Genomic DNA, 15,261 nt, shown 5'->3' with positions numbered 1-15,261 from the left:
CAATCCTTTTTTATTACTTTTTTTTTTAAGATTTATTTATTTATGCATACAAGAACTGGGGTCTAAGCTAAGGGGATAGGGGTTTGTGTGTGTGAGAGGATTCACCAGAGACAGAATAGAGAGCAGAACAGGTGTTATCTACTGAAGTACACTGCTGAGGGGAGCAGTGGGCGAGACAGGAAAGGTCTGCTGTGCCATGTGGGTTAGCTCCCAGCAGGGGATGGATCTTATGCTGCAGTGACTGGCAGTAGCTTGATAGTGCTGAAACTTTACCTCCTGTGCCACCAGGGAGGCTGCCCTTTTTTATTACTTGACCCTCTAAGACCACAGTGCCTAAAAAAGTACTCAGTTTTTTTTTTTCAAAGTACTCATTTTAACAAAACATTATTAGAACAAAGCAATAAGGTTTTTTCTTTTTGTTTGTTATGAAATTTTATTTATAGTTTCATAGGTTTATGTCATAGCTTCAATTCTGATCATAATTCTCTTATTCAACATTAATAGTAATCAGAATTACTGATTTTCTAAAGAGTTTATATTTATCATATGCATTATTGTTTAAAACCTCCTTTGTGGATCTAGCAAAGTTTATTGTTTTTGTATCTCACAACTAAAATATTGAGATTAAAAGATTAAGTGAAAGATTATTTAGTAGGGTATATGGATTATGATGTTCTTACTGTTTTCCGTTTTTCTTGCTGCATATCCTTTTTTGCTAGGGATTCTGATATGGAAAAAAGGACACAACCAATGTTACCTCAATTAAATGATTTACACAAAAACAATAAAAGTATTCTAGTTCCAATAATAATAATAAGAAGAAACAGAACTTAATTAAGCTCAAAAGAGAAATTTCATACAGCAGAGAATTGAAACAGGATTCACAGGTAGTTTTAGAAATTTCTGTGCCTTTGACATATCCATGCACGATTGATAGGCATGGGGATGATGAAGGTGATGAAGTTGGTAGTGGGGATAGGAAAGGAAATAATAGTTACCATTTCTTAAGTATCTACAAACTGCTCTATACATACTAGATGTTTTATGTGTATTATTTAGTCTTTATTTAATCCTTTGCAGTGGCTAGATTTACTCCATTTTACAAATGAGGAAACTAAGGTGTAGAGAGGTAATTCATTCAGTCACATATGTGTGATGACAATACTATTTTTCAGTACTAGTACATCTCATACCATTTAAAAATGTTGAAATACAGATTTTATATTTTTCTAATCAAAGACAACTTTAACTTTAAAAAATGGACACAACTTCATTATACCAACAAAAACACAGTATTTCAAGTTGTGTCCATTTTTTAAAGTTAAAGTTGTCTTTGATTAGAAAAATATAAAATCTGTATTCTTTATGTCTTTAGGTATAGAGAGTTATGTGCTGCATTAATATTTTAATGCAAACGAAGATACTCTTTTGACTCTGTGGAATAAGTGCAAATTGTTATCTATTACTTTAAAATAAGATTATCAGTATTTATACCAATATTTCCAGTATTATATGAAAAGTATTCTAAAATGCTTTTGGATTATCATTTTTGCTTCAGTGTTGTAATTACTGTCAAAAATAAATGGCAAATTGGTGCCCAAGTCCAGGTATGGGAATCTGTGGAGGCTCATGGCCTCCACCAGTGATACTCAAAGTATCCCTCTATAGATTGCTCCTTATTGGTCTACCATAATATAAAGGTAAGTGGGAGCCCAGCTTTCTCCTTCAATGGTCTTTACAAAAATGTCAGCTGGATCTAATAGTGTTCTTAGTCGTGCAGGCTGACAACAATAGTCTGTGACTAGCACTGGTCCCCAGATAGTGCTTTGAGTAGCTCTGCTCTAAGCTATTGTACCTCTGAATAGTTTAAAAATTAAAACAAAATGTGTTTAGATTAATAATTTGTTGCCATTATAAATGAAGTAATTCATTGTAGTTTACATAATTTACAAATGACCCAACTTAACTTTTTTATATCACCTAAGAGGTACTTAGTACAATTCTACAACACATAATACAAGTCTGATATGATTGTGTCTTTGATCAGGATTTAATAAGAACACTCTATTATTTTTACCTGAAGTGGTAAACCTTTGAAAATGTTCACGAATTTTTAATACTGTCTGTAGGTAATTTCAGCTAAATAAGGGGAAGCTTAAGTTGATTAAAATAATAATTATAATGGATGGTCACTCCTAGGGAAAGTGGTATCAATTTCAATCACCTGAACTCAGTCATTAATGGTTTGGGTATAGCTGGGTATGAAAGAAAAGCAGTGGAAATATGGTGCAGTCACACAGAAAGAACAAATCTTGTGAAAACATCTCTAAAATAAGTAGGAAAAAGGGTCTTCCTGGTTGCACAGGGTTTAATGTCTCAGCACTATCAAGCTATCGCCAGCCACTGCAGCATGAGTTCAATCCCTGGCCAGGGAGCTGACCCACATGGCACAGCAGACCTCTCCTGTCTTGCCCACTGCTCCCCTCAGGAGTATATGTCCGTGGATCTGTCTGTTCTGCTCCCCACTCTGTCTCTGGTGAATCCTCTCACCTCCTGCACCTCTGGCCTAGACCCCTGTTCTTGTATGCATAATAAATAAATCTTTAAAAAAATAAGTAGGAAAAAAAGGAGGTGGAGAATAGTCTGTCTTGTACACATATAAAGTTATCTGCATATAAATTATTTCTGGATGATAATTAATAAAATGCTTGATTTTGTGTTGGGGAACAAGACAGGAAGATTAGATATAAGAGTTTTAAAAAATGAAAGTTTAGGTTTGTGTTGTTTTATTATTTACATATTATAAATTTTTTTTAAGATTTATTTATTTATTTATACAAGCACCCGGTACAGTCAGAAGTGCGGGAGGGTGAGAGAATTCACCAGAGCCAGAGCGGAGAGTAGAACAGGCAGAGTGACGAAGTACACTGCTGAGGGGAGCAGCAGGCGGCAGGAGAGGTCTGTACGCCATGCGGGACCCTCGCCAGTGGTCGGGGATTGAACCGGTGCTACAGAGGCTGCGGGCAGCTTCGCAACCCAGCGCTTAACTGCTGAGCCACCGGGGAGGCCCTACATATTATAATTTTTAATTAAAGCATTCATATAAGAGCAAAGTGACCAATTCTGTTGTTTGGTTGTCAGCATCAGAAAGTGTCATCATTCTTTATATCTGGTGAAAAGTTTGATGGTCACCCAGTTGTAAAATTAGTAATAGAGAAAACAAGTATGAACATATTTAAAATCTAGGCAAAATGCTTACCCTTGCCATTGAATGAAAAGTTTACTTGAGGTTTATGAGATGCAGTTTTTCATTTTGAAATATTTCATATGATTACAGGTCTTACAGAAGAAGCAACAAAGTAGTAAGAAATTGGCATCATTGTCCATTCAAAATGAGAAACGTGCTAATGAACTAGAGCAGAATGTAGATCATATGAAATATCAAAAGGTACAGCTACAAAAAAGGCTTCGAGAAGAAAATGAAAAAAGGAAGCAACTGGATGCAGAAATTAAGCGGGATCAACAAAAAATCAAAGTAATATTGTCATACTTTCCTGCTAAACATAATGTGAAATGTTAAATGGCTCAGAGATAATGAAGCCCAAGGTCTTGATTCACTTGGCTTTGGAGATATCTAGCCTTGGCCTGTCCTTGCTGTCCTCATTCAATTTAAAGCTCTGTTCATTTACATAGTAAAAGCTATTTATTGAATACTGAGTATTGTCTTGAAGGCTTTGATGTCACAAAAGAAAGTATAGTCACACAGTTTCTCTAGTAGGCCTTACCTTTAGTTGAATCTGTCAAAAAACAAAAGTATGATAAAGCCAACTTTCTAAATAAAAGCTAACATTTGAATAGGACTTCCCATATTCATAGTGCTTTGACATGGATTGTCCATGTGCTTGCATGAAAAAAAATGTACCACGTTATAGTGAGCAGAAGAGTGATCAGACCTGTATGCCTGGCAGCTCTGTGGAATAGCTGACTGGGGAGGAAATACTAGCTTCTGCCTGGGCTCTAGCGCCAGGCTAGCATAGCACTCTCATTTCCTACCTGGATCATTTATTGGTAAAATCGTTTACCCGCTATCTCATCTAAAAATGTTATTAATCATAATAAGGCCCTTGCTTTTTAGGGCTTTTTTGAAGAAGGCATGGTTGCTAATAATTGAAATGTTAAGCTGAGCCCAAGATATAGAACATAGAGAAATCCTAAATTAAAAATTTTAGAATATAATCTTTTCTCACACCTTAAGAAAAAAAAAAAAATCACAGAATTTGGTAATGGAAGGGAACCCAAAGACTATTTAAGCCAAGTCACTCATTCTTTTTTTTTTTTTTTCCTCAAATTACATTTATTGGGGTAATGTTGGTTTACATCATTGTATCTGCTTTGGGGATTATAGGTTTAAACCTTTACAAATATGTATTTTTACACTATGCCCACCACCAGAGCCCCAGTAATCCTTCACCATGTTCCACTGGGCCCCTTTCTTCCCCCACTCCCACTCTGCTGCCTTCCCCTTCTGGTTGCCTTAATTTTGCAGTTAGATATTCTTTTTATATTTTTAAACAGCTTTATTAAGATACTTCACAAACCATGAAATTCACCCACTTAAAGTATATAATTCAGTGGGTTTTGGTATATTACATAATTAATTTTTATAAGCTGTGGCAAAACATATATCACATGAAATTTACCATTTTAACCATGGTTATGTGTACAGTTCAGTGGCCTTAATTACTTTCACAATGTTGTGTAACTCATCACCATCATCTATTTATAAAACATTTTCATCACTTTAACAGGTATTCTGTAAGCATTAAACAAAAACTGCTCATTCCCTTCCCTCCCTCCCCCCAGTTCCAGGCAACCTTTAATCTACTCTATTTATTTGCCTGTTCTAGATATTTCATAAAAGTGAAATTGTACAGTATTCATCCAGTGTCTGACTTATTTCACTTGGCATAATGATTTTCAAGGATCATACGTTGTAGCTCGTATCAGAACTTCACTCATTTTAAGGTAGAATAATATTCCATATATGCATATACTACATTTTGTTTATTCATTAATCTATTGACAGACACTTGGCTTGTTTCCACCTTTTGAATATTGCTGTGATAAACATTGGAATACAAGTACCTGTTCAAAACCCTGCTTTCGAAATACCTAGGAATGGAATTGCTGGGTCATATGGTAATTCTGTTTTTAGCTTTTTGAGGAAATACTGTTTTTAATACTGGCAGCACCATTTTCACCAGCAATGTATGAATGTTCCAGATTTCTTCACATCTTTACCAACACTTGTTATATTCTCCTTTTTTATTATAGTCATCCAAATACATGTGAAGGGCTATCTCATTTGGTTGTGATTTGCATTTCCCTGGTGACAGCTGTTGTTGAGTATCTCTTCCTCTGCTGATTGGCTATTTATTTTATTTTTTTTAATTTTTTTTATTAAGACATGTTTTATTTATTTATTTGTTTGTTTGTTTGTTTTATACATGCACCGGGTACAGTCAGAAGTGCGGGAGGGTGAGAGAATTCACCAGAGCCAGAGCGGGGAGCAGAGCAGGCAGAAGGACCGAAGTACACTGCTGAGGGGAGCAGCGGGCGGCAGGAGAGGTCTGCGTACCATGTGGGACACTCCTCCGGTGGCCGGTGGCCGGGAGCAGCCGGGGATCGAACCGGCGCCGCAGAGGCCGCGGGCAGCTTCGCAACCCAGCGCTCAACCGCTGCGCCACTGGGGAGGCCCCTGATTGGCTATTTATATATCTTCTTTGGAGAAATGTCTATTCAAGTCATTTACTTTTTAATTGGATTGTTTGTCTTTTTATTGTGGGGTTCTATGAGTTCTCTATATACTCTGGACATTAAACTCTACCTACATATAACTTGCAGGTATTTTTTACTATGCTGCAGGTTGTCTTTAAACTTACAATATTTTTGATGTACCAAAGTTTATAATTTCTATGAAGTCGTTATTTTTTTGTTGTTGTTGCATTTGCTTTTGGTTTTATAGCTAAGAATCCATTGTCAAATCTAAGGTCACAAAGATTTATTGGTATGTTTTCTCCTAAGAATTTTTGGTTTTAGCTCATATTAAGGCCACTGATCCATTTTGAGTTAATTTTTGTATTTGGTGTGAGGTAGAGTTCCTTTTGCATATAGAAATTCACTTGTCCCAGCACCATCTGTTAAAGAGACTATTCTTTTCCCACTGAATATTCTTGGTGCCCTTGCCAAAAATCAATTTGCTATAGATTTGTGGATTTATTTGTAAACTCTTAATTTTATTCCATTTTTCTATGTTTATTATCAGGCAGTACCATACTGTCTGGAATACTATAAAACGGGTAGTAAGTTTAGAAATTGGGAAGTAAATCCTCCAATTTTCTTCTTTTTTGAGATTGTTTTGGCTATTTGAGCCCCCTTGCAATTACTTATGAATTTAAGGATCAATTTTTCCATTTTTGTTAGAAAGGTCATTGTATTTTGATGTGAGTTGCATTAGATATGTAGATCTCTCAGAATGCTGTTGACATCGTGACAATATTAAGTCCTCTCCATTAACATGGGAGTATTTCAATTTATTAAGGTCTTATTTAATTTCTTCAGGTCTTATTTAATTTCTTCCAGCAATGTTTTATAATTTTTACTGTATGAGTGTTTAACCTCTTTGGTTAAAATTATTCCAAATATTTTATTGTTTTAGATGTTACTGTGAGTGGAATTGCTTTCATAACTATAGAAGTAGTCAGCATTATTTATCATCAGTCAATACTATGCTAAGCATTTAAGTTATCCCATCTAATTCTTTTTTGTCCTATATTTCCAATTTTTTTTCTCTTAGGTTCTTTGAACATCTTAAGATTTTTCCTTCATCCTAAAATTATCCTTCTTTAACCTATTTTCCCTTCAGTTACTCTTTTTTCACCTCCCAGATTATAAACAAACTTCTCGGAAAAGTTTATTGCATTCACTTCTGTTTCCTCTGCTCGCCTCACCCTCTTTTCCTCTTCAGTCTGGTGTCTGTCTCCTGACCATGAACTTCAAAGCTCTTCAGAAGTTCAATGCTCTGTAACTAAAGCCCTTACCATAACACCTCAGTTGCATCCAGCATAGTTCATCACTCCCTCCACCTTGAAATATTTTCAAGTGAAATTACACTTTCTCTATTTGATTGCTTGTTCTCCATCTTTGCTAGCTTATCCTGCGCTATCATTCTGTTACACCTGGGAATTCTGCTCTCCCTTGTCTACCTTTCCCTGATGATTCCTATAAAGTCCATGACTGGTATAGTTCGTAGTCTGGTCTTGCTTTTAGCTTAGAGCATGGAAGTATTTTGGCTTTTTCTCTTCTATTGGCATTCTAAATCCCTGTTCTAGCCTGTGCCCTCTACTCTGTCCTGAGTGATTTCATCTTTTTGTCCATGGCTACAGTTAAATGCTGACAACTCTCAGATTTAATCCTTAATTATAAATTTGCCCTTGGAGCTTTGAATTCTTATATCCAGCCACTTATGTCTTCATTGGGCTGTCTTATAGATGATCTACCTATTTACAGCCTCACTAACCCCCTTCCATGCTCCCTTCATAGGGGAGAAAATTGGAAAACTTTCTAATGTGCATTTCATTCTATTCATTTGGGTACTGTCCTCTTTGCCTCTGCCCTCTACCCTCTTTTTCATCTCATATCCAATGAATGAACCACTAATTCCTATAGATTATATTGATATCTTCTTGATTGTGTATATTTCATATTTGTACTGTCAATAACATAGTATCTTTGTCACAGTCTTTCCTCCAACATTTTGAGGTCTTTGAATGTCAGCTTCTCATCTCTCATTGAATATGCCTTACACTGTCATTGTACTCTTCAAATCTATGCTTATGAAAAAAATTTTGGTCAAATTACATAGGAATTTGAATGCTGAAATGGAACTCTACCTATAACTTAAACTTTTTGCACTCCTATCTAGGGCGATTTGTTCCTTCTCGATATAGCTCACATTTTAGGGAAATGACCCATTAAAAGTAGAGAATGAGAATTTCAGAAATTTATTATAACAAATTTCAGATTGTTATCTGCCCCAGAGATAAATTGAAGATTCCACTACTTCATGCAAAAACAAAAATGCTCATAAACCCTAAAGGGCATCTTGTCCTCTATTTGAGACTAACTTTCTGGCACTGTTAACCCATTTTTCACTTGACTAGGCCATTCCCAGGGAATACTATGACTTCTGCATAGGCTGTCCTTAGAGCAGCAGTTCTTAACTCAAGTCCATTGATGAGCTATGAAGAAAAAGTATGGAGGGCCTCCCCGGTGGCGCAGCGGTTGAGCGCTGGGTTGCGAAGCTGCCCGCGGCCTCTGCGGCGCCGGTTCGATCCCCGGCTGCTCCCCAGCCACCGGAGGAGGGTCCCACATGGCGCGCAGACCTCTCCTGCCGCCCGCTGCTCCCCTCAGCAGTGTACTTCGGTCCTTCTGCCTATTCTGCTCCCCGCTCTGGCTCTGGTGAATTCTCTCACCCTCCCGCGCTTCTGACTGTACCCAGTGCTTGTATAAATAAATAAATAAATCTTAAAAAAAAAATTAAAAAAAAAAAAAGAAAGAAAAAGTATGGAAACCTTTGAAATTGTGGGCCATGCGGTGATCTTGCAATTTTACTTCTTAAGCACCAATTTCCTCATTTATAAAGTGGTATATATACTAGCTCTTCTCTCACAGGATTACTGTGAAGATTAAATAGGGTAAAAAAAATGATAAAGACAAAATGTCTAAAGCAACATGTAAAAGAGGGGATTAGACTTACTGCATTATACTTTTAAGGAATATATGGAAAACAGGAATAGTAGAGTCAGCTCCAAGTATAAAGTGTTTTTATTTCAGCATCCTGAAGTTCTGAGACTATGATGGATTAAAGTAGAACTATGAGCTAGAACTAAGGAGACATGAAAAGTTAATGGGTAGTAAATATAATAGAGTCCAAACTTGCTCAAAATACAACTCAGATGGGCATAGAAAATGTATTTAGCCTATCGCAGACTGGTTTCTTCATTATTACTCCCACTCTATGTCCTTTCCCAGTACATGTCATAATTGGTAGAAATATGGTGGGAACTAGCCAAATGCCCAGTCTGTTAAAACCTTATTCTGATAATTTGAACATTCCCTTTGAATAATTAGTTCTTCTGCATAAGAATACTTAAGCTCTTAGCCACTTCCTTCCTGTGGTTCTCTAAGACAGAATCCAGTATATGGATTAGTTGGGTGCATAGCTTTTATTGCATCATGGGAGTTAAAGGAGAAGGGATCTCCTGAGTTTTAGTTGACTCATGGATATGATCTATTAGAATCTGCTCTCCCTTGTCTGCCTTTCCCTGGTGATGCCTATAAAGCCCATGACTGGTATAATTCATAGTCTGGTCTTGCTTTTAGCTTAGAGCATGGTGGTATTTTGACTTTATCTCTTCTATTGGCATTTTAAAGCCCTGTAGAAGCTAATAGGCCTTTCCTCTAGCTTGCTAGTTCAGTTGCCAGTCTTCCAGTTTTGATGTTAATTCCCATGATAACTGATTTCCTATTGCTCTAAACTCAAGGCGCGCGTCTCCTGAGGCTGAGGGGTTCAGTTAGTCTCTTTCTGGACTCTGCTTCTCTGCTCTATGAGCAAAGCTGGGCAGCCCCATGTGAGTGTGGGGCCTCTGCGCTGCAGTCTGTATTCACTCTGCCTTCAGTGATCCCTTCACTTAACACATCCTTTATGGGCCAGAGCTCAAGAGGGAAATTGAGCACACATCTTTCTTACTGTTTATTTTCTCCTTTCTGCCATTTCCAGGACTGGAAAATGGTTGCCTTTCCTTTTTACCTGTGGGGAGAGTATAGTTTTCACTTTATGACTCCGGAAATTACCTGTGGGGAAGGTATAGTTTTCACTTTATAACTAATATGTGATAGCCTAGTATATTCGTAAAACATAATTAGTAGAAAAATGAAATAAAAAATTAAAATTTGCAATAAAAATAAAAATCCGTCTTTTAACTATTAGATTCAATGGACATAAAATTATTCTATCAAATTGCTATAGACATTTCCAAGCACTTTAAATTTCCCTATTTATACCATCATGGACCACTAAAAGGTGATATATGGACTGGCCCATTTTTGATTTATGGCCTCCTTGCTGATTCCTACTAAGCCATAGTGTTTAACAGTGGCATCTTCTTTGAATCCCAAGGAGCACTATGAGCATTGGAATGGGCACTCTTAACTGTTACTATGTGTGTGGAAATCAAAAGGATCTGAAAAATACTCTTCATAGGACCATGATCTGCCTTGTGAGGCTATTCTCATATGACAAAAATCTGATTTTTAAATGTCAGAAACAGCAATACTTTTCTTCTTGCATTTCTATTAAATTCTAATATCCCCATGGCAGATGGGTACCTTAGGTGAACTGTGAAGGTAATGAGCTCAGAAAGGCAGAAAAGAAAAGCACATTTATAATTACAGCTCCTTACCCATTTTATGCTAATTTGTACACTGGCAAACATTGAGAAAATCACTCCATTTTGTTAGAGTTTTGCTGTGATTTTTTTGTTTGTTTGTTTTATTTTCTTGTCAGATATGGCACCAACCTTCTTGGCAACTAAGAAAGTAAATGTTAAGAAAGTGATTATCTATGTAAGTATTTAATGAAGGTCAGATAGTAAAAGTGATAAGGTGTGTTTCATTTCCATTTTCTATAGGAGCTAAAGTTAAAAACGGAACAGGAAGATCACAAAGTGAAAACTGAAGATTTTGATGTAGTTAAGGTGAAAAGGAGAAACGGCTCACTGGGAAGTATAGACCAGCTCCAGGTTTGTTGATTTTATTTAGTGTCTCTGGGTTTCTTTTCAGTTTGGTGCTTGTCCTTTTAAAGGTAAAAAAGTTGTGAACTCTGAATAAAATCTTTTAAATACTAGACTATATTTACCATGATAGTGCAAAAATTCTAATATGTCTTCTGAAACCATTCTGTTATTAAAAAAATGACTTGTCCAGAAATGTGCTGTATTCTTATTTCAACAAAAATGGGTTTAGTGGAATGTAAACATGAAATTCATGTTCACTAAATTGTATTTATTCTCACATAAAGACTGGTTTATTCCCAGGAAAATATATTTCTATAAATAAGAATTCTTCATTCAAACATAACTTAATTGTATATGCACCACCTGTAATATATTTAAAAGCTATTTATTTGATGCCACGTTTAATGAAATCTATAAAAATATAGTTTAAAGAAACAAAATTTCAATTTTATGTAATTTTTCAAATTCTTACGGAAACATTGCATTCAAAATTTAAAAATAATATTCAAATGCAAATATGTCACCTTCATTCTGAAAATTTTTAGAACTTTCTAAGATATAGTGAATTGCACAAATCATATCTTTTATCATCTCAAATGCAGAAAAATCCATTTATTGTTTAGCCTCACACCTGGATTATGCTAGCAGACTCCTTCCCATTCTGAAAGCACATCTAAACCATTACCTACTCTGTGAGATTAGCACTGACATTTCCCACTTCCCAGACAGAACCCATTCTACCTTCTGTTTTTTTCTTACACATACTTAGGAGTTATATGTACACAGCATTATCAGCAGTCATAATTTTTTTGGTTTCCTTTCTGTTGTATGGAACTTACAAAGAATCTGTGAATCATCTTGCAAACTTTACACACAGTCAAGAAATGTTTGTAGAACATGTTGAATATTGCTGGACTTTATAGGGTCTCCTATATGACTTTTTTCTAGAGATTTATTTATTTATGCATACAAGAACGGGGGTACAGGCCAGAGGAGTGGGGAAGTGAGAGGATTCAGCAGAGACAGTGGGGAACAGAGCAGGCAGATTGATTGAAATACACTGCTGAGGGGAGCAGCGGGCGAGACAGGAGAGGTCTGCTGCACCATGTGGGTGGTTCCCTGGCTAGCCGGGTATCGAACTCGTGCTGCAGTGTCTGTGGAGAGCTTCACAGTGCTTTGCCTTAACTCCTTGCGCCACCAGGGAGGCCCCTCCTGTATGACTTTTTAAGGTATAATTTGAAATAACAAAACTAAAGTATTTCTTTAATTATTCTGGTATATTCTACCTGTTTCTCATAAATGTAAAGCTTTAGAATAAATAATTTTTGATGTCAATATTATTTGGATCTGATAGTTCTTTATAGGACCGTATTATCCTAGGCCTGGATGGAAGGTTGCATAGTTCTAGATCTACTTGCCTTGGCCATCTTGGTCTCTTTTTCTCATGCACATTCACTGTCTTAATGTCTTGGTATAGATTTGTAGCAATTGTCTTTTATCAAGTTTGAGAAGGACTGGAAAATAATATTGATTTGTTTTCCAGCTGTTTGGATGGCTGTGTCTATAGTGCAATGGGTAGAGTTCATTTTGGATAGTTATATTACACTCATATTTTTTTTTGTGCTTGTTTTGAGTTTTCTTAATTCAAGAGAATACAAATATGCTTGTTTTAGAACTCTCTCCAGCTCTCTACTTATTATAATTTATTATAATCATTCGATGATGGCAGGCTAGAATGCAGATTATATTTCCTTGCTCCATTATCAATCTTACACTGTGTGTATTCATATATTCACATCATTGATTAATTAATTGAATCAGGTACTCATTCACTCATTCAACATTTTATGGAAGGCCAGTCACCAGGCAGTGGGGAGAGAAAAGTGAAAAGCACAGTCCCTGCAACCAATCTAGGAGCACAAGCGAGAGAGCCAAGTAGTAGGATAAGTAGCAGTATAAGTGCTATGAGGGTGTTATGCTGCTCGGTGACAGAGGAAAAGGTCACCAGCATGCTCTCAGAACTAACCCTTAAAGAATGTTGTCAGCGCTTTCTTTGTCAGCCTAAAAATATTCCAGAATCTCTAACACATTCAGGAGTAAATTTTGATTTCTTATAAAACAGTTCATCCATGTGCTACTAGAACTACTGCTTAATGTTTTGGGATGGAAACACTATTATGTTGTTCTCAATGATAGTTGTCAAATGCCCATGTAAAGTGTTTCAGCCAGTCTGAAATTATATTATTACCACATAAAGTTTTTGGCAGTAGGAAAAATAAGTAACTTTTGTTTGAATTTAATTATAGAAACTGGATGAGCAAAAGAAATGGTTAGATGAAGAAGTAGAGAAAGTTCTGAACCAACGTCAGGAACTGGAGGAGCTTGAGGAAGACTTAAGAAAGCGGGAGGCTGTCCTCTCTAAGAAGGAGGCCCTGTTACAGGAGAAGAGCCACCTGGAAAATAAGAAGCTGCGGTCTAGTCAGGTATTCTATTTAATTTGTGTTTGATTTTTTTTTTAAAGTTTTTTTTTTTTATAGAGGCATTTTTTTTTGTTGTTGTTGTTGTTGTTTATACATGCACTGGGTACAGTCAGAAGTGCGGGAGGGTGAGAGAATTCACCAGAGCCAGAGCGGGGAGCAGAGCAGGCAGAAGGACCGAAGTACACTGCTGAGGGGAGCAGCGGGCGGCAGGAGAGGTCTGCGTACCATGTGGGACACTCCTCCGGTGGCCGGGAGCAGCCGGGGATCGAACCGGCGCCGCAGAGGCCGCGGGCAGCTTCGCAACCCAGCGCTCCACCGCTGCGCCACCGGGGAGGCCCCCGTGTTTGATTTTGATTAAAACTTATCCTTTAGGATTTTCTTTCTCTAAGAAATCATGCCATTATGAAATTAGAAGCCAAAAGAAAATTCTTTTGGTGTTCAGTGTCCTTTGTTTATTACTGCTTATCAAGTCACCATTGCTAAAATGTATTGCAATTTTGAAGTAAAATGCTCTGCCAACTATGACTTATTTATAAACTTTTTAAAGGATATTTTTAATTGTAGTGAGATATGCATAACAGAAAATTTACCATTTTGACCATACAACTGTTAAGTGTACAGTTCAGTGGCATTAATTACATTCACAGTGTTAAACAACCATCCCTACTGTTTCCAAAATGTCTTTATTACCCCAAAGGGAAACTTTGTAACCATTAAGATATAACTCCTTACTCCCCCTGGCAACTTTAGTGGATATTTGAAAAATAAATTTTAACATTTGATTCTGTATAATGAGTGAACGTTGGAAAAACAGACTTGAAAACTATCTAAATTAGGGATTGGCAGGGTCCCATAAAAGAAAGATTTTATGGGGGCCTCCCTGGTGGCACAAGGGGTTAAGACGCAACCTATGAGGCTAGTCACAGCCACTGCTGCATGAGTTCAGTCCCCAGCCAGGGAGCTACCCACGTGGCACAGCAGACCTCCCTAACTTGCCAGCTGCTCCCCTCAGCAGTGTATTTCAGTCAATCTGCCTGTTCTGTTCCCCACTCTGTCTCTGGGGAATCCTCTCACCCCTCCCCCCACACCTCTAGCCTGTACCCCAGTTCTTGTATGCATAAATAAATAAATCTTTAAAAAAAAAGAAATATTTTATGTAATGGAGATACATTTATATTTCAAATTATAAAGACTTGGTACATTACCAAAAAAATTGCCAGAAGACTTGGTAAAACTGTTCAAGGAAATTGTTTTACCATGGCATTTAACTCAATTTAAAATTTTGAGAAAGGAATGATTGTGAAAGAAGTAGAAGAATCAGGAAATACTTTTTAAAAAATATATACATATTTTCAACAAAAATTTTCTACTCAGACCTTTGTCTCCAACAGGCCTTGGGTCTAAGGTCGTGGAACAGAGAAGACCAGTGACCTACCTTTTAGCCAACTTCTATACCGGTGGGATTTGATTATTGGTTGATGTTCTTAACCACTCCTCCTCTAACAAGTAAACAGGCATGGGGACCCATACTTACTTCTTCTTTGTCCTCAGTTCCCCAGTCACATTGTAATAGCTTTTAGCACTAGGCTGATGAACAGAAGCATAGGGACAGTTCCTCCAACCAGTTTAGTTGCTTCTGTTATATCCAAGAATGTTGCTATCAGGGTCATGTTTTAAAAGATGCTTCTCAATACATGCAAACAATAGCAAATTAAATTAAAATATCAAGTGAGTAAATAGAAAACAGTAACCCAAGATCTACATAATATGTTCTGTATCACAAAAGGAGACAAAAGAGAGGGAGAAGTAAAAGGAATGAAGAGGAATTTTTTTCTTGAAATAAGTTTACTTCATAATACCAAAAACAAACAGACAAACAAAAAACACTTTTTTAGTTTGAAAAGATATAATATTTAGGAAGCATG

The 15,261-nt window shown here is 36.7% G+C and overlaps 1 protein-coding gene across 6 annotated transcripts in view; it reads left to right on the top strand.

The window, feature by feature from the left end:
* KIF27 (kinesin family member 27) overlaps nt 1-15,261 on the top strand; it is a gene marked incomplete at both ends in the record, with an annotated part of 68,682 nt that overhangs the window by 32,925 nt on the left and 20,496 nt on the right. For 3 of the 6 annotated variants that reach the window (XM_084238479.1, XM_084238484.1, XM_084238483.1), the window contains 3 exons: nt 3,338-3,535; nt 10,752-10,862; nt 13,163-13,339. In XM_084238479.1, coding sequence (XP_084094605.1) covers nt 3,338-3,535; nt 10,752-10,862; nt 13,163-13,339 — 486 coding nt within the window. The remainder of the gene's footprint in view (nt 1-3,337; nt 3,536-10,751; nt 10,863-13,162; nt 13,340-15,261) is intronic. The other 3 variants (XM_084238480.1, XM_084238482.1, XM_084238481.1) reach the window with 3 other exon arrangements.

Source organism: Talpa europaea, assembly GCF_964194135.1.
Source record: "Talpa europaea genome assembly, chromosome: 7".
In the NCBI taxonomy this organism is placed as follows: domain Eukaryota; kingdom Metazoa; phylum Chordata; class Mammalia; order Eulipotyphla; family Talpidae; genus Talpa; species Talpa europaea.
The sequence above is the reverse complement of the archived record's forward strand: the minus strand, read 5'-3'. Positions and strand labels throughout refer to the sequence as shown.